General features: G+C 43.8%; 1 protein-coding gene across 12 annotated transcripts in view; it reads right to left on the bottom strand.

Annotated features, from left to right (window-relative positions):
• Positions 1-20,894, bottom strand: part of NCOA6 (nuclear receptor coactivator 6) — a 45,012-nt gene extending 24,118 nt beyond the window's left edge. For 8 of the 12 annotated variants that reach the window (XR_005564489.1, XR_005564487.1, XR_005564488.1 and 5 more), the window contains exons 1-8: positions 20,872-20,893; positions 14,171-14,273; positions 8,785-8,936; positions 8,408-8,681; positions 5,438-5,593; positions 4,764-4,886; positions 3,226-3,354; positions 759-1,571 (exon numbers count right to left, since the gene is read on the bottom strand). Coding sequence is in view for 9 of the 12 variants with exons in the window: in XM_039383850.1 (XP_039239784.1) it covers positions 759-1,571; positions 3,226-3,354; positions 4,764-4,886; positions 5,438-5,593; positions 8,408-8,642 (1,456 nt within the window). In the remaining 3 variants the exon portion in view is untranslated. Of the gene's footprint in view, positions 1-758; positions 1,572-3,225; positions 3,355-4,763; positions 4,887-5,437; positions 5,594-8,407; positions 8,682-8,784; positions 10,795-10,835; positions 10,945-14,170; positions 14,274-20,210; positions 20,332-20,871 lie in introns of those variants that run through there. The other 4 variants (XM_039383852.1, XM_027740437.2, XM_039383851.1 and 1 more) reach the window with 4 other exon arrangements.
• Positions 20,895-23,021: the final 2,127 nt, after the last annotated feature.

Below are 23,021 nucleotides of genomic sequence, written 5' to 3'. Positions count from 1 at the left end.
CTGACCAAAGAAATTCCTTCACTGTTAGAGAAGAACTTTAGAATTAGTAAGGAAAAGATGCGAGTGTGTTGGTTTGAAGAGAAAACTAAAGACAACGCAGCCAAAGGAGAAGTTAAAACATCCTTTAACCTCTTAATTTCAGAGCAGAGAGTATAACAGCATGGCAATAATAGCTCTTTCCTCTTTAAATGGGAAGAAACTGTTGACAAATAAAGACAGGGTCAAGAAGAGACATCCACAGCTTAGAAAGGAAGATGTAAAACAACACCTCATTTCTGTAGTAGAAAATGTAAATGGTGACAGAGGAAGCTGAAGAGAGAAAGAAAATGTTTATTTGATTCCATTACACTCACTCTCAAAAAAATCCTTCCCCTTGCCCCAAAAAAGAACAACCCCAAAACAAAACAAAAGCCCTCCATCATCTCTGAAACATCCTAAGCTTGCTTAAAGGCAACAGCAGAACTGTCAAGAGGATGACTGTCAGTAATGACCAGTAACAACTGTACACAGCAACTCCACTCTGCAGGGGCCCAGAGCCTATCCTTAGGTCAGCCACTGTGACACTGCAGGACACAGACAGGGAGGAGAACCCAAGTGATACTGATGCTAATTCATCCATGCCCACTTCATACTCCATCTGTGCCTATATTCTGTCTTGTACGGGATCTTTTCAGAACTAACAGCAACCTTTGTTCTAGACATTTTATTTTTCTTTTCTTTTCTTTTCTTTTTAAAATACAAGTCTCAGTACTTCTTACCTCCTAAACCAGGGTGTAAACCTTGTGGACCTTGGTTTTGCTGCTGCATCACCATGAAGTTGGGGGGTACATTCCCCTGTTGCACCATAGCATTACGACTAGGAGAAGTGACAGGCTGCTGGAATCCCTGGGGAAGCGTGCTACTCTGGGGAGGCCTTGGTCCCAGCTGCTGCTGCGTCTGGTTAACGGTTGGAGATGAGGCAGGAGATCCCTGCTGGAAGGAGGAGGGAGAGGAAGCAGGAGACTTGTTGGTCAGGTGGGATTGTTGTAGTGGCGTAGGAACTCGTGAGGGCCCTCCCTGAAGGCTTTTCATTTGAGGAGCAGTAAACTGGCCAGGATTGCTCATCTGGGGAAAGTTTGAGTGAGCCTGGGAAGCTTGCTGGCTTCCAAAAGGATATGGAGGTGGAGGATGAGTAGGAGTTTGTACTGTTGCTAGAGATGGTCTTCCTTGAAGTTGTTGCTGCATTTGTCCAGGCAACGGGGCCTTTTTCCAACCCTGGTTTACTGTCAATGCACCCAATGCTCCCTGGGTTGGAGGAGGCTGAAGTGCTCCAGAAGGAAGCTGGTTCCAGCCAGGGGGAACTGGAACCTGTGCTGGTGAAGTGAATGAAGGTCGAATACCCTGCTGTGGCTGCTGATGTGGCTGGGGAGGACGATTCTGCAACTGCTGCTGCTGTAGCTGCTGAAAGTTGGCTGAGTTCATCTGCCTGTTTACAGGAACTGACTGCATTGAATGGAGCTGGGGAGCTAAAGATCCCGATGGATGATTTTGCTGCTGGATATTTAGCCCAGATAAGAGTGGGTCCATTGCATCTATTAAAATAGCAAAGAAAAGCAAAAAAAAAAATAACCTACTGTAGACAAAACTCATCCCAAAACAAGAAAGGCTAAATTGCTTCCTTGCATTTGCTTACTCTGCATAAAAACTTGCACTCCAGTTTCCAATTTCTCCAGACAATGCTTTAGAAGTTTTTAAAATGTCTGGGAGTCCTGGGAAGCCAAGTCTTATCAACTTATACCGTCTAAAATATAGCACGACAGTTCCACAGTGCTTGTTGCTACAGTTTAATGTGAGCCTTCTACACACTTAGAACTGTAGAATCACAGAATATCTCAAGCTGGAAAGGACTCATAAGGACCACTGAGTCCAACTCCCCACTGACCACCTAGAATTAACCACAGCACTAAGAGCATTGTCCAGACACTCCTTGAGCTCTGGCAGCCTTGCTGCTGTGACCACTTCCCTGGTGAGCCTGTTCCAGGGATCAACCACTCTCTGGGTGAGGAACCTTTTCCTAATATCCCATCTGAACTTCTCGTGATGCACCTGCATTCCACCTCCTTGTGTCCCATCCCTGGCCCCAGAGAGAGGAGCTCAGCCCCTGCCTGCGCTACCCCCTGTGAGGAAGGTGCAGACTGCGATGGGGTCACCCCTCGGCTTCTCTTCTCTGAACTCAATGGGCCAAGTGGCCTCAGCTGCTCCTCCTAAGTCCTGCCCTCAAACCCTTTCCCTGTCCTGGTCCCCTTCCTCTGGACACACTCGAGCCCTCTGATGTTCTTCATGTGCTGAGGTGCCCAAACTACCCCCAGGACCTGAGGTGAAGCTGCCCCAGAGCAGAGCAGAGCGGGACAGACCCCCCTCATCCAGCCAGCGATGCTGGGCCTGATGCCCCCCCAGATAGGGCTGGCCCTTGGGGCTGCCAGGGCACTGCTGGCTCCTGTTCCAGTTGCCCTCAGCCCAAACCACTCGATCCCCTTCCCCAGGGCAGCTCTCCAGCCTCTCATCCTCCAGTTTGTATGTATAATTCACTTGTTAGGGCTATTCCTAACAGTTAAAAAATTAAGGTAGTATCATACACTAATATACCCAGAATACTTAAAACATTTATGCTATCTGTAAGAATAAATAACAAAGAACTCTACAGAACTTGGCAAGTACTGCCACCATTTTATGGAGGGACAAGTAATAACCTGCCCCTTTTTTCTGTAGTTCCAAAATGCAAATAAGCTGCACTATCAGAATTGCAAAGAACAAACCCTAAATATTCACACTCTCCAGATCCCCAATCCTAAAACTTCTAGTCTACCTACTCCTCCTGAAAAGCATTTGTGCTCAGTCTGGGGCATTTGCTTCTTACCAGAAATGTTCCTGCCTCATTGAACCAACCCTTCTCTTACCTTTAGCTAAAGATAAAGCTCAGTCACAATGGTTCAACTGGAAAAATACCACTGCCCAACATAAAATACCAAGCAAGCTGGTGACTTATTAGGCATCCAAATTATTTGAAAAGTTTTAACAAATTAATAGGGGCAAAGAGGGTTCCTCAGAAAGTAGCTCCCAGAAGGGCAGGGAAAATGCTCCAGGACAATTCTGGAGTGCTCACATGAGTACACGCTCAAGTCTGTGTGTTGAAGAATAAAAACACAAGAACATTTTCAGGTCAGTACTGCGACCAAGTTTTACCACCTGGCTGTGAGGAAGGCCGAGGTGTTCGTGGCTGCAGCTCAGCACTAGCACCACTTGCCACCATAGAGGAGGGCACATTTCCAGTCTGGGACATCATGACAGCTGTAGCATTGCTCATTCTTATTAAACCTTAAAAAATAAACATAGAAATTATCAAGTCTTGCAGTTTTCACACAGAGGAGAATTTCAGATTTTTTCTTTTAACAAAAAAAAAAATATATTTGTCAATAAAACATTCAGACTTTGAGAATTGTTTGTCTGAAATAACCTGAGGACACACCTCTATCTAAAAGCTCAGATTCCCTGATATCAAACAAACAAGTTCAGGTCATGCTGAAGCTTAAACACCAAACCTTTAAAAAGGATATAAAAGGAAACACTACTGAAATAATGTGAGCGTGACTTGCCACTGAAGTCATCAAGTCACAAGACTGTATCACAGTTATAAATGTAACTCAAATTTTTGCAAAATCTGAAACTAGAAAGTAACTGAGATGTTGCAAGAGAGAAAAAAAATCAATTTTTCACTTCCACAGACTGCTATTTTATAAAATGATTGATACTGTTGCCCTGTTATTGCTGTTATATTTACACTGTTTGGCCTGCAGACAGTAAAGGAAAGTCATGATTGACACAGCAGAGAGTAGAGCCCTTCTTTAAATGTTTTACATTCTTTGTTAAGCACAATAACTTCACTACCATTTAATCAGGTTTCTACAGGGTTGCAATGTTCTTTCCATGTCTTCTCATCAACAGCCACAAATGCATTTTACATAAACTGACCAAAAATGCTCCTGCTTTTTTTTTAAATTGTTTTAAATCCTATTAACTAAAATATTAATTAATTAGCTTTATGATTCAGCTATTAAAATAAATTATACAGTAGCTTTCTTCGTAAAAACTCTTTGTAAAATCTAAATTTTGTAGTTAAAAATTCCTTATGCATATACAATGCTACAAAACGTAGAGTCTAATGAAACTACTTCTCTTCACAAAAATTCCTTCTCTATGACTAGATCTTGAAAGTTTATCAGAAAATAAAGAGAGAGTAGCAATGACAGTGTCCTGTCCTTCCCATAATTGTAATGGATTTATTATTGTACATTGAATAAATGCTTATGCTCATTTCCATGAAGGGAGCCAAACAGAACAGTGAGACTGTGTGCCCATTTCCAAGTGAATTCTCTACACCAGACTTGTCTGCTTTAACAGGCCTTATGTAGCAAACAAAATGACCAACCAGCCAAACCAAGAAAACTCCAAACCACCAAACCATAAAAAAACCAAAAACCAACCCCAAAACAAACCAGTTGGCCCCACCAAATCACTCCACTGTTTGTGGGACAAAATGCAGCCAACAATTTAGTTTACATAATGCAGGTCATGGTTCGACAGCACAGAACACGAACACACATTAATTAAAATGGCAAGTAGAATTCTGCAAACAATAGTTGCTATAGCCAGTGAAATGTCATGATTAGCTCAGTAACAAACTCCTAAGTGTATAAAGCTCCACAGATAAACCCCGAGGGGTTTACCTTGCCCCCCTTGCATGGGAAAGCCCGTTTCCATCCGCACGGCGTTGCTTGCTCCCAGTGGCCCGTTGATCCGGACATCCTGGCTTCTGCTCTGAGCCAGAGCCAAGTTGATGGCACCTTCCCCTAAAAGTAACGTGCAGGTTGGGTGAGCAGAATGAGAGACAGAAAAGCAGAATAACAGACATTTGCAGAAGGACATTTAAAAAATGCCAAGGAAGGAAGAACAGACTTCACCTATACATTAGGACACACATCACACTGCCCTTCTGGATTTCAGTTTTAAGAAGAACAAATGCCATGACAAGCACCACCTGTCCTTGGTTTCATTCCGAGTGTGTTCTTGGACAATTGTCCAGAATGGATATTTAACTGTGAAATCCACTGAAAACTCATTTTAAAGAAAACCTCATATGAAACAACAGGGAAAGAAAATCAGTGCACATTTTGCTAGCCAACACTCAAAAAACCATTTTTCAGGTGGTTTCCTGATGCCCAGAGGATTTTCAGCTTCCATTTTTATTATATTTTTTTCTTGAAAAAAAAGAAGTCTTGAGCTATCTTTTCACTGACACTAAAGTAGGAACTTGGAAGTTTTGCAACATTAACCAAGTACACAAAACTGCTTGTTGAGTCTACTTAAGTTTTATCTTTGGAAGCCAATTCATGTGAAATACCTTCAATCTGAACTGAGAGAATGCCCAAGTCTCGAAGCTGTTGGTTGTTATTCTGAGCCAGGATTCTCAGCCGCTCAGCAGCTTCCCGGGGAATATTGAAGGTGACACGGACGCTGTTCCAAGGCTCTATTTTTTGCACTTTTAACCTGTTGGATTCTTAACAGAAAAACAGTCAGAGTCAGTGAAAAGGCAGTTTTCAAATATGCATGATGAAATAACTCGGCTAAAAGAGATGAAAAAATTGAAACACTGGCTTTGAAAATTGTTAGTGGTTAGTCTCAGGTAGAGGAGATTTCTCCTGCACAGATATACACAATCAATGCTGACAAACCACTTCAGGGATTTTCCAAATATTAGCAATAAAAAACCTAACCAAATAATACCCAATGCAATAGCCAACATAATCACTTGGTAGTATTACTCAAAAATTGAAATATTCTGTGGATAAACTAGTTTGGAAAGATAAGAAAATATTCACTAAAACAGATTTCATATAATTACATGTATTAGGTTAGGGTTGGAAGGGACCTTAAAGCTCATCTTGTCCCATCACCTGCCATGGGCAGGGACACCTTCCACCAGCCCAGGTTGCTCCAAGCCCCGTCCAACCTGGCCTTGGACACTTCCAGGGATCCAGGGGCAGCCACAGCTTTCTCTGGGCAACCTGTGCCAGGGCCTCACCACCCTCACAGGAAAGAATTCCTTACCAATATCCCATCTATCCCTGCCCTCTGGCAGTGGGAAGCCATTCTCCCTTGTCCTGTCCCTCTATCCCTTGTCCCAAGTCCTTCTCCAGCTCTCTTGGAGCTCCTTTAGGCACTGGAAGGGGCTCTAAGGTCTCCTGGAGCCTTCTTTTCCCCAGGTGAACACCCCAGCTCTCCCAGCCTGGCTCCAGAGCAGAGGGGATCCAGCCCAGTGATACAGGAAATCTGTTCGTGAACCAAATGGATGTGGGAAAAAACTGACCACAGGAATGAAATCCTTGAAATATTTGCTCTACAAATGCTTGTGCAACCATCTTTTTTTTTTTTTTACAAGACCAGTGCCAACAGAGTCCTAGCAATATGTCATTACTTTCTACTATATTATTTAGTTTTCTGAGTATGTTAAATCCACTGACAAAAAGCATATTAAAGTCATGCAAAATATGTAGTTGCAGGTTTTCTGAAAACCTGTTCTACATATGAGTGTTTCTACATAGATCAGTAGTTTTCGAAGTAAGAGCAAAAAGGTGGGCAGTCATGTTGGATGTATTATCCAAAGTGATACCTACCTAAATGATTGCTACAAAATGCATTTAAGGAAAATTAAAATATACTCCTAATAAAGGATTATAAACTTCCAGTTTCAAGCTTTCTGAAAACCAAAAGCATTGGCCAGATTTTCAGCAGCCAGTTCTTCCACTGTAACATCAGATTTACCAAAAGTTTGCTAACCTTTAGATTCTAAAGAACATGTTGGTTAAGAATGCCAATACCTCATTCCTATTTAGAAATCTCTCGATCTTCACTAATTCACCAAGGCCTTCTGCTGCTACAGTAATGGAATTATTAAATTCATCCTCGTTCTACCTATAAACCTGGTTTTCGCTGGAAACATGACAGAAGGAGTTTTAAAATCCCCTTTTGTGGAGGTTTGAACAATCCTATATTTACTGTTATTAATGTTCCAATATTTTACACACAAAAATTGCATTATCAGTTTTGGTATTTCTTTGTATTTGCACCCTAGTTTCTCATTTTTGAAACACTGCATCTGCCTAGACTATCCCCATGTTATTTACTAACTCCACATTCAGAATATCCTATTTTGCTCTGAATCAGTTTAAATAACTTGTCACATGGGTAATTTTCAAATTAATTTGACATTGATTTTAAAAATTTGCTTTCTCAGCTGAGGTCTGACTCATGTTCATTAATCCTGGCACTAATATTCATAACAAACTCAGCACGCAAGATGGTCCATATAACAACAGGACTCCGTGCAGCTACCAATTAAAGTAATTTCCATTCAAAAACTTCACAAGTCATCTACAGTATTAACACACATCCCTTCACACCAGTAGCTATCTGTTAGCTTATATCTACTTCAACTTTCTGAAAGATACAGCTCAAACCAGTGGTATTTCTTCATAGTATTTTTGTCTTATCCCAGCTTTTCTATCTTCCTGAGCAACAACAGCAAGGACCCAACAACTGATGCCGGCTGACAAAGAAATTGAGTTTGGTTATTCAGAAGTAATGGGTTATTTTTCTGAAAAGGTATTTGATATTGTTGAAAACAACACAAGACTACCTAAATGAGCAGCTCTCAGTAATCAAGCTTACGGCCCTTTGCAAAGATGCTCAGACAGTGGACAAATGTCTTTTGCCAGATCTAGATGTGCTGGTAAAAGATGTCCCAAAAAGTCTGTTATCCCCTAACTTGCTACGTAGCTGATTCCAGAGCTGGGGGGGGCACACAGGGGTATGTGAGAGCATTGCATGTCCCCCATCAGGAAAAAATCAATCAGGCAGGGTAGGTCAGGGTAGCACCAAAAGGGCACTTATATCCTCAACCAACAGTACCTGAGAGTGAACTCATTCTCAGATGAACTGCAGTGGTTTAAATTGGGTAGTTTGGGCAGCAAAACACATCTCCTGTGTGGATAAGTCTGGTTTCCCTTTCATATAACACAGCCATGTGTAATGGAGAGAAATGAAAGAGAAAAAACCCAAGTAAAATACAGGAACTGAAGAGGAATGAATGAACTTGCTAACCAGAGCAGTTCTGAACAACAAAACAACTGCAGACACTTGTAGTCTGCGTTTCTGAGAAGAAAACTCCCAAATTCACCAAGAATAATCTCAGCAAATCTCATTACAAACCAAGTAACTCAAACCCAATATAATCTATTTATTTGTGCAAGCACCATGACTACATAAATAAGTATTCTGGGGACAGCTGAAAAATGACAAGAAGGTACGTTACCCATGTGTAAAAGGCTGGGCACATTCTCCAGTATGGTATCCAGCTTCTGCTCAAAGTCTCTGTCACCTATATTTCCTTTAAAAGCTACAAAGATTGTAGAATCCCCAGGAGCAGCCTCCTGTTTCAATTCATCTTCCTCCAGTCCTGAATCAAAATCCACCTCCAAGTCTTCCATAGCTGAGGAGTACAAGGAGGCATATGTATCTTTTAAGTTAGGCAGATCATCCAAAACCATTGTTCCAACAATGGGAGCCTGTCAGTTGTCAACATGATGCTTGGAAGGGAAAAAAAGAATTATAATAAGTATAATAATAATCATGTAAAGACATTAACAACTGCTTTCAATGGCACACACAGTCACTGACAGAAAAACCTACCGGGTGACCCCATGCTGGGCTCGCTGGGACAAACTGAGCGAGGTTGAAAATGGTGGCCATGGCAGCATCCAAATTGTTCCTCCACAAGAACAAAGAGAAGTGTTTCCTAAGAGAATCCTGCTGCACGTGACTCAAGAAGTATTCCAGTTGATCTAAATGACAGTCAGGTAGAAAGGACGGTAAAGGAAAAAAAATCAGAGGAAAATGAATTACATTCCTCCCCATTTCATAGAGGGGACAAGCAAGCACCCAGTACCAATGCTGCAGGGCCCAACTTCCAGGGAATGGTAAGACTCACAGCAATAGTTTAATTATAAAAAGACAGGAAGAACCACCGAATTTAGTTTTAGAGATTGAAGGTGCAATAATTGTGAAGTTTGTAGGACAGTCACAGCACATTTTACCAGGAGAAATGTAGCATTTGACAAATACTTCACTCACATTCAGAGAAATCTCAGGCATATTATGCCTACTTTCTAAAAGTTTGTAAAGATTTAGGTATTTTCAGCTGCTTTTGCACATCACAACCTGAAATCTGCTCCCTCCGTGGCAGCACACAACTCTCCCCATGCCGCCATGTCAGGCTTGGATAAGAATGAATTCAGTAAGTCAAGTCCCACACCTGATGGCTTTTACTTTATAAAATGTCTAGACATTGCAATAAGTTTTGACATCATGACAGTAACTTAAGCTGTTACGTGTACAGAAGTACAATTATGGTAAGTTATCCCTAAACCTACAGTGGACACCACTAATGTTTAGTTAAGATGCACATTCTCTCATTCCATCACAGGTCATTCTAAGGGCTATGGCACTTCCTTTTCCAGGTGAGACATCTGCTCTAACACTCAACACTCTGCAGGTACTGCTAAGAGATTCAAACCATCTACACCAACAGCCAAAGCTGATGCCAAACCCAAAAAACGGACCTGTTCCTGACCACCACTGTCAAAACCGAACCCATTTACCAGCCAGGACTGTCAAGACCTCATAATTCCAAAGCCGTGGGTATTCAACACAACCCACCAGGTTTAGTCTGGGACAACATACCCTTGAATAGGATACGGACGGGGGTTTTGGCAGAGGTTCGAGTTCCCAACGCAAATTAAAACCACAACTTGGAGATTAAAGGTGAGATGTAGATACTACTGACAGCCTTTTCTAATAAAAAAATCTAACAATGTTAGACAAGCTCAGATTCAGCGCTATTCTTTTGGCACACACATATAATACGGCTGAAGGGAAAATATTACAAAGGAAAAATCAAGGACTTGGAAGTCACAAAATCCCCTCATCTTTTGGTCAGGTTTCTATGCACACACTCACTGTGATTTTACAAAATATGTGTTTTTTCTCCCTTGCAACCCTCCCTCACACCAGATGGGCCAACAGGACTAAGGAATAATCCCTTATTTTACACAGAGTTACCCTCTCATCCTGCAGCACCAGCCCTCATCCTTACAGGACTCAAACCTCAGATTAAAAATACAGCTAATTTTGTCTCACAAGCTCTTTTGCAATCCTGTAACAGAAATTAAGTTAAAATGTCTCACAGTCACTGATCTATTTTCATACTGCTTTCACACACTATTATTCTCATGGAAATTTTAAAGATGGGCAACAGAGACATAAATTTTAAAAAATTCATTATCAGGCAAATGTGTTTTTTTTTCTCCGAGACTCCTTGTTGTCAGCTCTGTATCTAAATTACAGCTCTGAGTGTCTGCCACTTCCATTAAGTCAAACCCTCAGTTTTGTGTCAGGTGCCCAGAAAATGAGAATCACAATTAATAGGAATCTGTGAAAAGCTGTTTCAATTGATTTTCACACATAATTTCTTGAACAGGAAACTTCCTTATCCAAGCAGGCTTTGCACCAAGCAGGAGAGCGCTTCTACATCTTTCATTCCACATTCACTGACTCCAGGGAGAGAGGAGCTGGGAATCCTACACAAGCAGACTTTTAATGATCAAGCACAGCCATTCTGTGCAAGGAATGCATCCTGTGAAATACAAGCACTCTGTTTTTAAGAAAAGTGCATAGAACATTACTTATCTGAAAATCTTGAGTAAGTTTTTCAGGAAGAGAAATCTCAGCTCAATATACAGGCTCTTATGTGTTGAAAAAGCACAGTTACTTGGAGGTGATGGGGTGTTGCACCTGCAGCAAGAAACATGAGTACGTCTGACAATCCCTAACACCAAAGAAATACGAGTTTATCTACAAGAGCATAAACAATTCCAATCTTTTTTGGAATGGAAGTGTCTGAAGCCTCCATCTTCTCTGTGAAAGAGCAGAAGACTCCCAGACTGCTTAAATCATGGTTTTGCAGAATCCATGAAAATGCTGCAGCTTAGACCAGATTTCATCAACCTCACCTCAACGTACCAAAATCTGACACAACTTGTTGAAATTATGGCCCTTCATAAACACTATTAGAATAGAGTTTGCTAAATCCCAAAGGACCACAGGCTTTGTTTCATTGACTCAGAGAATCACAGGACTGCAAGGATATTGTGAGTTAAGGAAACAAACCAAGACTGAGCTTTAAATTTTACCTTCTGGATCATGTAGCTATAGCTCCTTTTGCATTTTTTCTTCACATTATGCTCCTCAGGATCTCTGCTACATCCATCTGTCCTCTCTTCCTCTCAAACACATGCAATTTAGTCCATTCCTATGAGGTATCATTTATCTCAAGTATGACAGGAGAAAGCAATGATTTTCAACATCTTCAGGTAGCACATGGCACGCCATCCATCTTGGGGCAAATAAATTCCAGCTGCACCCCTTGTCCTAACAAATTCTGTAATCTCCTGGTTATAGGGTTGACATCCATAAATCCTGAGCCAGTACGTGATCATAATTAGCGTGTACCTTCCCTCAACACTTTTCCACATAAATACAAAATGCTTTCAGCATAAGCACACCCAGATAAAACTCTGGTCATTCAACAGTTCCTATAAGCTAGAACTTCCAGGGGGTTATGGAGGGTCTCTGATGAGTAAGAATCACACCTGAACTGATCTGCATAACCACAGCACGCTTCAGGAACTCAAGCATTCATGCTTACATGGCAGCACAAAAAAGTCTCTGACCATCATCCTCCCTTCAAAGACCACACATAGCCTCCTTCCTATCCTTGCACCTGCCCCTTCAGAGTTTCCAAATCAGCATTTCTCATTATACAATTGTTTCTAGAAACTCAGAGCAAGTCCAGTGCTACCACACGGCAACCATCTACTCGGGAACCTGACCCAGGACCAGCTACTGCAGCATAACAAGTGTTATGACATTTATTATGAAGTTGGTCTTATTCAGTACAGCCTAACTATTAAACTGAAGTAAGAGAGGTGGGGATAAGTAGCTAAATAACAGACAAATGGCCAAAGTGCACCTGCAGTATCGTTTGGGGGTAGGGGGTGGCCCATGAAGACCAGAGTGCCCAACCTCAGAGTGCAGAGCACAGCTTGGGCTGCTAGAGCCTGGAGCTCCCAGGTACACTCAGCATATGGATAAAACAATTGACCCACTAAAACCTGCAAAACGGAGACTCTCTAGAGGAAGAATTCCTGCAGGATAGAGAGATGTCACAGTCAACTCCTGGGCTGATGGACAGCTGGGTCCCACGCACACCACGGGAAGCCCCGAAAGCAGTTTGTCCCCCACCACCAGCCTGACATCAACAGGCCACCTGCACAACAATCCCAGCACCACATGGCTGGGCAAGGCTTGGAAAATCCCGTCCAGTCCCCGGGAGAGATGGGATTAGAGCAAAATCTGAAACAGCCAGTTGTCACTAACTGGGGAGCAGCTGAGCACTGGAAAGCCAGGAGGTTCTGGAGTGCCAGCACCACCAGATGGAAGTGCTGGTCTCTAGGGTGAAAAAAAACACAAAGGAAAAAAAAAACCAACTGATATATTGGTATTCTTATCCCAAGATTCACTCAAATGATCCAAACTTATGTCAATTTGTCTCTTAAACAGAACTTGAAATCTCTTGCCTACATATGATTTCTCCTACATATTACATGACACAAAGCACACAAACCAAACTAATGCTTTCTAAGATCACCTGTCCCACAGTCTACTGATTTACAAGCTGTTTATATGTATTCAAAATAAACACTTTCACAACTGATACCATATCAGAACATGCACTCTCTCAAAAAAAATATTCAGGGAGCCCAATTAAATAAAAAGTACTAAAATCCTGCTCTACACTTCTAACTGTACTCTTCCAAATTACACAAGACATTGGGAAGGGTGAGAGCAGAAGGAAGGATGGACTAGCAGATGGCACAAGTTAGCACTTGTTCAAGTTAGCACTGAACAGAGTCCTCATCCCCACAATGACCATTATTTAAAGCTGCAACAAGGAAGAGGAAGAAATGAGGTTATAGTCAAATCCCTTGGCGAACCCAGAACTGACAGTGAGAAGAAAAAGTCTTGGACGGCAGTAGCAACAAAATCTCCAAAGGATACAGAACCTTCCTTGCTTCTGCCTTCACTGGAAGAGGGTTTTCAAGCAACTTATTAGAAAAAAAAATCAGGAAAACAGCATGTCTTGGATAATACACTTGATGTTTTCTGGTTCCTCTGTTTTAGGTGCCAGTGGGAAAAATATGTAAAGGTTTTCATGATGGAGGCAGAGGAGGTTCAGCATTGCCAGAATACTGCTGAGAGAATGGCTTTCAATCCATAACATGTACTTCCACACAGTCACACAGGCTACATTTAAAGTACCTATTAAGACCCAGAAACACTGACCATAACACTGTTTCTATTGGAGATTTGTTCACATTATCCTCCTACAACTGTTTCATTTGTTGCCAGCATAGCGATCTGTTAAATTGTTAAATCTGAACAAGTAATAAACCTAGATACCCACGACCCTTCCACGACACAAAGATTAAAATGACATTGTTTCTGGCAAAGATAGACTTCTAAACAAAAAAAAAGACTTTTAAACAAATTCTAGGCAAATGTCATTTTCTCACACAAGGAGATTAAATAAGGCTAAGAATCACTGGTGTAACATGAAAGAATACTTAAAAATAAACTAATAAAAATAATTAAACATGCAGTAAAATTTCCTCGGAAACAACTTAGCCAGGGGTAGTTCCAGTAATTTGGAATTTCAAACTTTGGTAATAAAGAGGGATAGCACCACAAATGCACCTCAATTGTTCTCTTTGGGAGGAAGGTCTGGAAACAGCCACAAACCTGATGGCAAATGTCCCTAACCCTGCATGGCAGAGTGGGAAGGCAGCTCTGGAAGCAGCTCAGCCCTGCAGTGAGGACAAGGGCCCACCAGTGGCACAGGTAAGGGAGAATGTATAAGAACAAGAAGTATTTAGATGCATCATATGCTTACTTTACCTACCAAAACAAATTCCACAACTTTAGTATTTTGTGGTGTGAAACAGGTCTTCAGGTAATTCCAGACTGGCAAACATGGTTAAACAGCAACTCCCAAAAATGCAATCCTGAAAGAAAACCACCACATTTCATCAGACAATGATGCAAAACAACAAAAATACCAAATATAATGGTGAATACCTCCGTTTTTAATATGCAGTTTTGTACCAAATCAAACTCTCTCCTTAGTAATGTAAAAAGCACATGTTACTATGTTTGGATTTTAACAGCAAAACTGAGGATCTCAAAAAATCAGCCTTTCATTATAGATAGAAAATGGAATACTCCCTCTGCCTGGAAATAACATTTTATTATATGAAAAAGGGCAAGTTTTATCTAGAATAAGGTATTTGTTTCTTAAGACAAACACATCTAGATTAAATTAATCTTCAGAAAAGAGAAACCAGCACAGCCAGGATGCCCCTCAGCTCAATCCTAAGCAAGCGCCTAAACTGGCTCAGGTTAAGCTCATTCCAGAAGCACGTTCCGAGCCCACACGACCACCTCAGACAGACACTGTTAGTGCAGGGGAATCCATCCCCGGAACCTGCTCCTGTTCACGGGCTCCTTAAACTGCCCTCAAGCCTCCCCGGGTAATAAAAACGCAGCAGTAAAGCCAATGGCTCCAGCGACAACAAAACCCCGCCCCTCAAATCAACGGGATCTATAGGGACAGCCCAGGGCTGGTTTGCAAGCACATTTTCTGCTTACGTGCCTGCCTGCTCATCAGTGGGGAAGGGGACTGCCCAAAAACAAACAGGGGAAGCAGAAGAGGGACGACTCAGAAAGACAAAGCAGAAATTTGCCATCTTCTATCCAGATAACAAAGCAAAATTGCTTTAAAAGCCCTGTTGTGCCATAGCCTTTGCACTTCTGCCAACCCAGCAACTTGGAGGGAAGGAAAGAGGATTTACATTAAATACATTAAATGAGATCATATATGCTTTGCAGCACTTTGAATAGTCATCTAAAGCTTTTCAACCTCTAGTATCTTCTTGTGATTATTTCTAGATAATCACTGTAATTCAAGAAGTGTAGCACCAAGTTGAAGATCTGAGTGACTAAATCACAAGCAGTGACCTGTTTCCAGCAATATGCACCTGCCCAAACACCGTGATCGGACACCAAGTTGATGAGCAAAACCAAAATCTGAAACAGGAAATTTTAATATAATTCATTGTGTAATCCAAAACTAAAAAAGCTTTTCACATTCTACAGCAGATACTCCATTAGTTCTATTTTTTCGCCCTTTTTATAAAATAGTGTTCCACGGATTATTTTAGATGGCCTAAAATCGAGTCACATAACAAACTGGCTGGTGAGCTCCAAAGCCATGCCAAGATAGGAAAGGCCAGGCCTTGTAAAAGCTGTTTTTAAGGAGGCCTCTGAGGTGCAGCAGCCAGTCCCCATGCAGAGCACCCGCACCTTAGCACAGCGGGGTGAGGCGGACATTTGGCTGAAGGGTGGGGAACCGGAGGGAAGAAAAATCATCTGAACTCCTTGGTGCAAGGAACTGAGGGGCTTTTGTTCCTCCAGTTCTCCCTTCTGACTGGCCCTCATTACAGGAGGAGGGCATGAGATGCTCTGTGGACACCCGACTGCTCCAGAGAAGAGGGACTGGGAGAGACCAGCTGCCTTAGCAAGATCCAGTGAGAAACTGAGGATGGTCAGCCTGGGCTATGGGAAGAAAAACAATTAACTGCTGCTGTCTCCATTCCCACTGCGCACTTGGGATGAGACCAAATTTGCTAAAAGGAAAGCACCCAATCAATACTGGCTCAATAACTCCAACTTTCATTACAGCAAGTTACCTGACTTACAGTAAGAGACCTGGAGACTGAGCGCACACCTTAGCAGACCCCAAGGAATCCATAAAAACAGCCCTGTGAAGCATTCCAGTTACAGAAAGACTTGTTTAGCGTTAATGATTTCTCAAACACCAAGAAAACAAAACACATTAGTCTCCAGGAAGGCAGGCTTCATTCACTCACGCTGACACAGTACTGCACTCCTGTAAGCCCTCAAGCATAAAACATCTAAAGCCAAATGTTTTCCACAAGGAGAAAATTACAGCTTGTTATAACATATATCACCTTTTGCAGTGATATCCTGATGTACTCTGACAGCAGGTTTAATGAAACATCTGTTTGTTAAAGTTTCATGAGGTTTGTTGAAAGCCCATGACTCAAGCCAAGCTGTAATGGACACGTCTCAGCTGAGATATTAGTTTTTCTTTCAACAGAATTTGACTGCTGAGATCCTTGGAACTTCTCTCAAAAGCAAGATGATAACTCCAGAACAAGCCTCAAACACAGCTAAGTTATCCACATAGAAATTCCCACTTTCAGCAGCCAAGATACCAAACAAGGCAGCTGCCAGTCTTTTCCTAAGGCACAAGCTAAGTGGGAATTAGCTATTCTCTTGGAAGCTGCAGTCTACACAGGTCAAAGAATTTCCATTAGCAGAGTTACTAATTTCTCATGTTAGAGGATATTTCCATTTGGAAGAAACACACCATCACTTGCACCAGATGAATATTGCAGTACCTAACTTTCCACAAAGATCCATCACCACTATCAGCACACAAAATGAGATGATAATTAAAATCAGGAGCATCTTGACAAGAGACTGTATTTTATCTTGCCTTCCAAAGTTACAAAAAATGCCTTTTCAAGTAGCAATCTTAAAGCTGAATTTAACCACTACCAGACCTTTCTGGGCTGACATAGCACCCCATAGGTGCTCCTTTATCACCAAATTCTTGCTGAGCTCCATAAACACCAACATAACCAGCCCGGGTATTCTTGTGATCACCAGTACTGGACTAAGGTTTGACTGAAAACTGCATCTCCTGTTTACTGCAACATTATTCCTTCTTACATCTAATAAATGTCTAGGAAATCTCACTGAAGTTTTTTAAATTCTGAAATTATTTTATATAATGAAGAAAGGATTTTATATGATGAAGAAAGGATTGAGGCTAAAACAAAGAGCTTAAACACATAATTCCTTTGATATGAGACACTCAATACCAAGGAGACTTTTCCCTTCCAAAAAACTAATCTTTATATAACAGAAGCAGGTACAGCTTTGGTTAAAGTCGAGATTGTGATGAAAGTTTCCTGACTGTATAAAAACTTGCAGTTCATTTTGTGCTGTTCTGGGCTTTTGGAGGAATCAAATTTCAAAAGTGTTATTTATTGTCACTACTGCTATTAGGAACCACGTAATCAGCTTCTCACGAAATGCAGGTACAACAGAACCGGAGAGCAATGCATTCTCCCAGGGATGGGAAGAGCACTCCCAAAAAACCCTTGGAAGGACACTTTGCCATGCACGGCAAGCGGTTGGAAGAAGATGGTCTTTAAGGTCCCTTCCAACACAAACCATTCTGGGATCCTATGAATGCAGAACACAAAGGCTTAACTCAGTCTCTGTGAGCACCACGCAGAAACCATGATGAGAAACACAATCTCACACCAGTTGCATGGTCTTGGCAGGTCATTTTATTTTTAAAAGAATAAAAATTGTAAAATTAAAATGATTTGCATAGGACTTGGAGAATTCAATAGCATGCATCTTTCGGTGGGAATAACTAGATGATTCCCTTTCATATATCAAACCTAAAGCCTGGGCTCCTACATATGTAACTCAGCATAGGCAACTTTCCCATCCCAAATTATAGGTTTACACAAAGACAAATTTATTTAGACAAGGAATCATTCATCTCCTGTACTTTTCCATTTTCGAACAAATCCAATCCAAACCCCTATGCTGGGCTATGCTTCAGGAGACTCATTCAAACTGCAGAAACAGGCAACTGGCCTCTCAGTTCCAGGAAGACGATGGCTCTCACAGGCCGCGGAGTCCCCTGCATGCCTCCCCTCCTTCGCTCCAGCTCCCAAACCAGCAGCACTCTGACACACACTGCTTGCCTTTCTTTTTCCCCAAATGCATAAAAAGGGTTATTTACTATGTCACAACCTCAGGGCTGCCACATATACACGACAAATTCAGTTCTTATTTCTATTTTCAATTATTACAACAGCAATTTTGAATGTGCCAGTCAGCTAGATGCTGTTCCACTGGATGCCCAATGGACTGAGAAAAATCTCCGGTTCCTGGACCTCTGGAAGACTTCCACTATTATCCTTCTATGCAATCCAAAGATTAGATGAATTTTCAACTCCAGCAGCATCGCTCTAATTAGCCAGGAGACAAGACAATCTGAGTTTCCTTCATCATCTCGAGCCAAACCTCCAGCTCTCCATGTGGACAACTTAGGAACACTGACTATGCGGCTGAAATGCTCAGTTGCCTGCAAGGAGTGGCTCCTGCTGAAGAATATCAGTGACCCACTCTGGAGGGGACAGCAGAGCCTGTAAGAGTGTCAAGACAAGACACAAAATATCCACGGCTCCAGTAAAGCAAAGGTGATTTGCTCCTCTGGCTGGCGGAAATGGAGAGGCTCACCTGGACATGGAAAACCCTCACCTAGAGCCTGAAAAAGCGTCTTCCCTGCCTCAGCTCTGTCTCATCTGGGATTATTTCTCCTTCCACTGCTGACCCTTACCTTTTTCCAGCCCTACACATTCTCTCTCATCTATTTTGCTCTAGCTGCACTTTAAGGAAAAGGTTTATGCTTGAACCCAGTTTTTGCAGCACCAAGGGTGCTACTCAGTGCTCTACACACCACCAGGCCTCCTGCTCCCTCACACCCTCCCTGCACCACAGCATTTGTGTTTCTCAACAGAGACCACACGATTTTGAAAGAGACACCCCCATTTCACCATTCCCAAAGCAATCAAACTGTTACAGCCCCATTAACTCTTCCAACCCTTTGCCACTATAAACCTGTTAAATTCAGTGCGTCTGTGTAACTGAGTTGTAACTCCAGCTTCCACACAAAATTATGCTATGGTATTAGAAAAAATATACTGTAACTGTTTAAAAGTTTAGTTATCATGTTGAAACATTTAATATCTCCCATAAAGGCAGGAACCTTTGTCAGGATCATACTCAAACAGTACAAAGAGCGGTATTACAGCTGTCGAGCAGAATTTACCCCCACAGCCTGTATTTTCTTAAGCCACTGAAAAATGGAAACACCAACACTTAGAGATGCACAGGTGGAGCTGGACTGCTCCGGCTTCCCTGCACACAGTTGTTTCTTATTTTAAGGAAGCACTTATTTTTTTATTAGAAAAGTGTAAAATCACTGCATCATTTGAAAACCTGTTGTAAAAAAAATTACAGAAGAACAGGCCTTCCAGAGACACCGGCAGGAGAGCGCTGCTGGGAGATCCTCCAGCCAAAATCCAAACTGAATGTCCTTCTGTGGGTTTAAAACACTAAAATGTCCTTTCTCAATGGAAGACAGGTCTGTGTGCAGCCTCCCCAGTTCTGATCTCATTTTTTCTCACAGGAGAATCTGGGCACAGTATTACTGTGAAACATTTCCTCGTAAAGCCGGTTAACTTTCCAAGGAGGCCACATGGCTCAGAGGATATTTAAAGAGCATACAAATCCCTAGCAGACACCTTGATGCCTTGCTGCAGGCAGTGCGTGCAGTCCCCAGGCCAGCAGACCTGGCCATTTTGGAAACATGCCTCAAGAGCTTTGTTTCTTTCTCCACAAGATGCATAGAAAAGCAGGGACCACTTGCTGTAACTGGAAAAGAGTTGCTAAATCCAAAAGTTGTGGTTATTACACTTGGTGACCTTTTTGGAAAATGCCAGATTTGTTCTCTGTTTTCACATACATGTACATAAATATATACATAAATATATATATAATGGAAATACTGAAAGGTGCTTTAGCTAAAGAACAAGCCAGAAAGGCTACAATGCACAATAATTATAAACCCAACAAGAGGCACTGTCTTTCCTCTAATAAAATTCCAGTGAGAATAGTTTTAGTAAGGTGTTCAATCAGGGGAATGAGCACAAATGTGTCTACCAGGAGGCTGAGGAGTCATGGAAAGACAAAGCTCATGAAGCTACAACCTGCTGCCAGCTTCCAGACCCACAGAAAAGCTCTCTCCTTCCATTCCCCAAGCAGCTGGAAGAAATCTGAGCATCCTGAGATCTTCTAGAGAAACGCAGACACCAAACGGGGGATAAGTGAAGAGTCTTCCTCTGACTGTTTTAAGAGGTACCGAGGAATTCGAACAAAAGCGAAACGTCAACGCGGCCCGGCTGACACCGCACAAAGGCCGGGGTTGAGCGACCAGCACCGACACAGCTGCCGGGGCTGACAGCGCTGCCGGCTCGGACACGCTCCGCCCCGGGGCCGGCGGGCCGAGCCGAGCTCGTGGGCTCCGAGCGCCGGCGGAGCGGGGCCGGCCCCGGCCGGGCGGGCTGCAGGCCGCGGGCCGCTCCGGGCCGGGCCCCGCCGCTCGCTGACAGGCTCCTGCCGAGCGCCCCGGTACGGCCCCAGCACACGGGGCACCCCCGGCCCGGGCACTGCGCCGCCGGCGGCGCGGGCCCAGCACCGCTCCGCGCCCCTCCAGGCGCCGCCGCGCCGCGGGCTCGGCCTGCGCTGCGCCCGGGGAGGGCCGGGCCGGGCCGGCCCCGACACCGCCGCCCCCGCCCCGCCGGCCCCGCGGCGGCCGCCCCGCGCCCCAGCCCGCGCCGCGACCCCCGCCCCGCCCTCCCCTCCCCTCACCTGGGCCCGCCGCCGCCGCCGCCGGGGGCGCGCGCGGGGCCGCGGGGGCGCGCGGGGCGGGGGTCGCGCGCGGCCCGGGACTCCAGCGCCGCTCCGCCGCCTGCGCCGCACACGTGACCCGCGCGCGCCTGCGCCCGAGCGCGCGGGGTCCGGCGGGGGGGGGGCACCGGGACCGCCGGGACGGGCCCGAGGGGACCCCCCGGCACCGGGACCGGCACCGCCACCGGGACGGGCACCGGGACCGCAACCGGGACCGCAACCGGGACCGCAACCGGGACCGGGACCGCAACCGGGACCGGCACCGGCACCAGGACGGCCCCGAGGGGACCCCGGCACCGGCACTGTGCTCACCCAGGGAGAGCCCCCGGGGGCGCCGGCTGCTTCTGGGAACGGAGACAGTCTTTCCCAGATGATGTTTAAGGAAAAATAATAATTAAGGCTTTCATAGGAAATTTCCAGGAAATGAGGTTTTTAATTTGGAGGAATTTTGGTTCAGAGCATTTCGTCCCAAGGCTTTATACACCCTGTGAATATCAGTGAATTATACTTTCGTTTTACTACGGTGAGATGGGGAAGAAGCCAGAGGGACCTGGTACGAACTCAGCAAAGGCCACAAAGCTGAATTTTAATTAAAAGTCCATTTATGTGATTAATGAACAGGCCCAAGGGCCCGCAGTCCCCAGTGGGTGATGGTCGATCCCTACAAAGGCCCCTCAGCACACGAGGGTTCACAGCTGAGGGGATCCCCACAGGACACACAGCCCCCTCGTTTGTCTCATCCTACAACCTTTATTATGAGACATGATCAACTCATATAAAAAGTCAGAAGCGTCTGTTTTGCTGTCTGTCATTGGTAGGAGCAGAAAGCTCTCGCCTGGCGCTGGGGAAGAAATGAAACAAGTGGCAATTCTTGTTACAGGGCAGGAAAACAAACAAAAGGCCTTTATGGGAAAAATAAAGACTTTGGCCCTGCAAAACCATGTATAGTTCGGTAACTTGAGCAGGTTTTGCGGCTTGAGAGGGAGTTTCGGGAGAGGATGTGCAACTGCCCTCTCAGTCCCCCCAGCCTTGGCTTCATGTGGAATACTGACAGATAAGTGACATGAAAAAAGGGACGTGCTTTTTTTTTTATTTTGGAAAATCTTCTAAATACAACGAATTCACATCTCATTGGGCAGTATAACTTGCAACACAGAAAAAACCCACACTTTTATCAATTCACGTATAAATGCGTTCCATAAAAACCACGAAAACTAAATAATTAACATCATGGTTAGTATAGGACTTATCTTAATAATTAAATCTGGTTGGTGTGGGCAGAGCTGCAGGCAGATTGCCTGTTCCCTTCCCATGTGCAGCTCTAAAGCTCCCTGCTGTTAGACAGAGAGGAATCCTTTACTCAAGGATTGTTCTGCTCATGCCTTTTTATGTCTTCTGCAGTCTCTGGGACAGGGACCCACCTCTAGCACCTCTCTGGTGGGACAAGGGCAAAGCCCTTCCCCAACCCCCCACAACCCTCAGAGGTGTCAGAAGAGGAGACAGGGCTCAGTCACAGGAGTAATAAAGAGGAATGTTTGATACCTCTGATCAACCGTTTGCTGGAGCAGGGATGATTCCTGGGCTCTGCCTCACCCTGCTCCTGGCTTCTGAGTCAGCTGGAAACACAAAGAAACTGAGAAAAGATTTCTTTGGTACCCAGGAATTACCTTCCTTCCCCATTTGTCTTCATGTTTTCCTCTATTTCATGAGACCCTTCTTAACCCAGCTGCACCAAACTTCCTCCTGCGGCCTGATCTTCCCTCAAAGGCATTCCTCACACTGGCACAGAGAGATCAGTGCTGCTTCCAAAAAAACCCGCATGCTTTCCACTGCTGTTGCTGTGCTTGTCATACAAGATTGTCCTTCGGGATCCTTGGTTTGCATGGTTTTGTCTGCATTATGTACATTAATCCCGGGCATGTCTTGTATACAACAGCAAACAAGAACAAGTAAAATGCTCTTTTCCAAAACTCAACTTCACTGGAAGCGCAGTACTGAGGTATCTCACCAACACGTGCTCGAGCCATCTAAGTGCTGTGACTTTCTGATCTGGGCTTGAGAGGTCCCACACGGATAACCTCTCCGTGCCTAATCACTCATGGGGTTTGCAG

Source organism: Pipra filicauda, unplaced genomic scaffold (assembly GCF_003945595.2).
Source record: "Pipra filicauda isolate LSUMZ 115617 unplaced genomic scaffold, ASM394559v2 scaffold327_size997775_pilon, whole genome shotgun sequence".
NCBI lineage: Eukaryota > Metazoa > Chordata > Aves > Passeriformes > Pipridae > Pipra > Pipra filicauda.
Note: the sequence above shows the minus strand (reverse complement) of the source record. Positions and strands in the feature narration are given on the sequence as shown.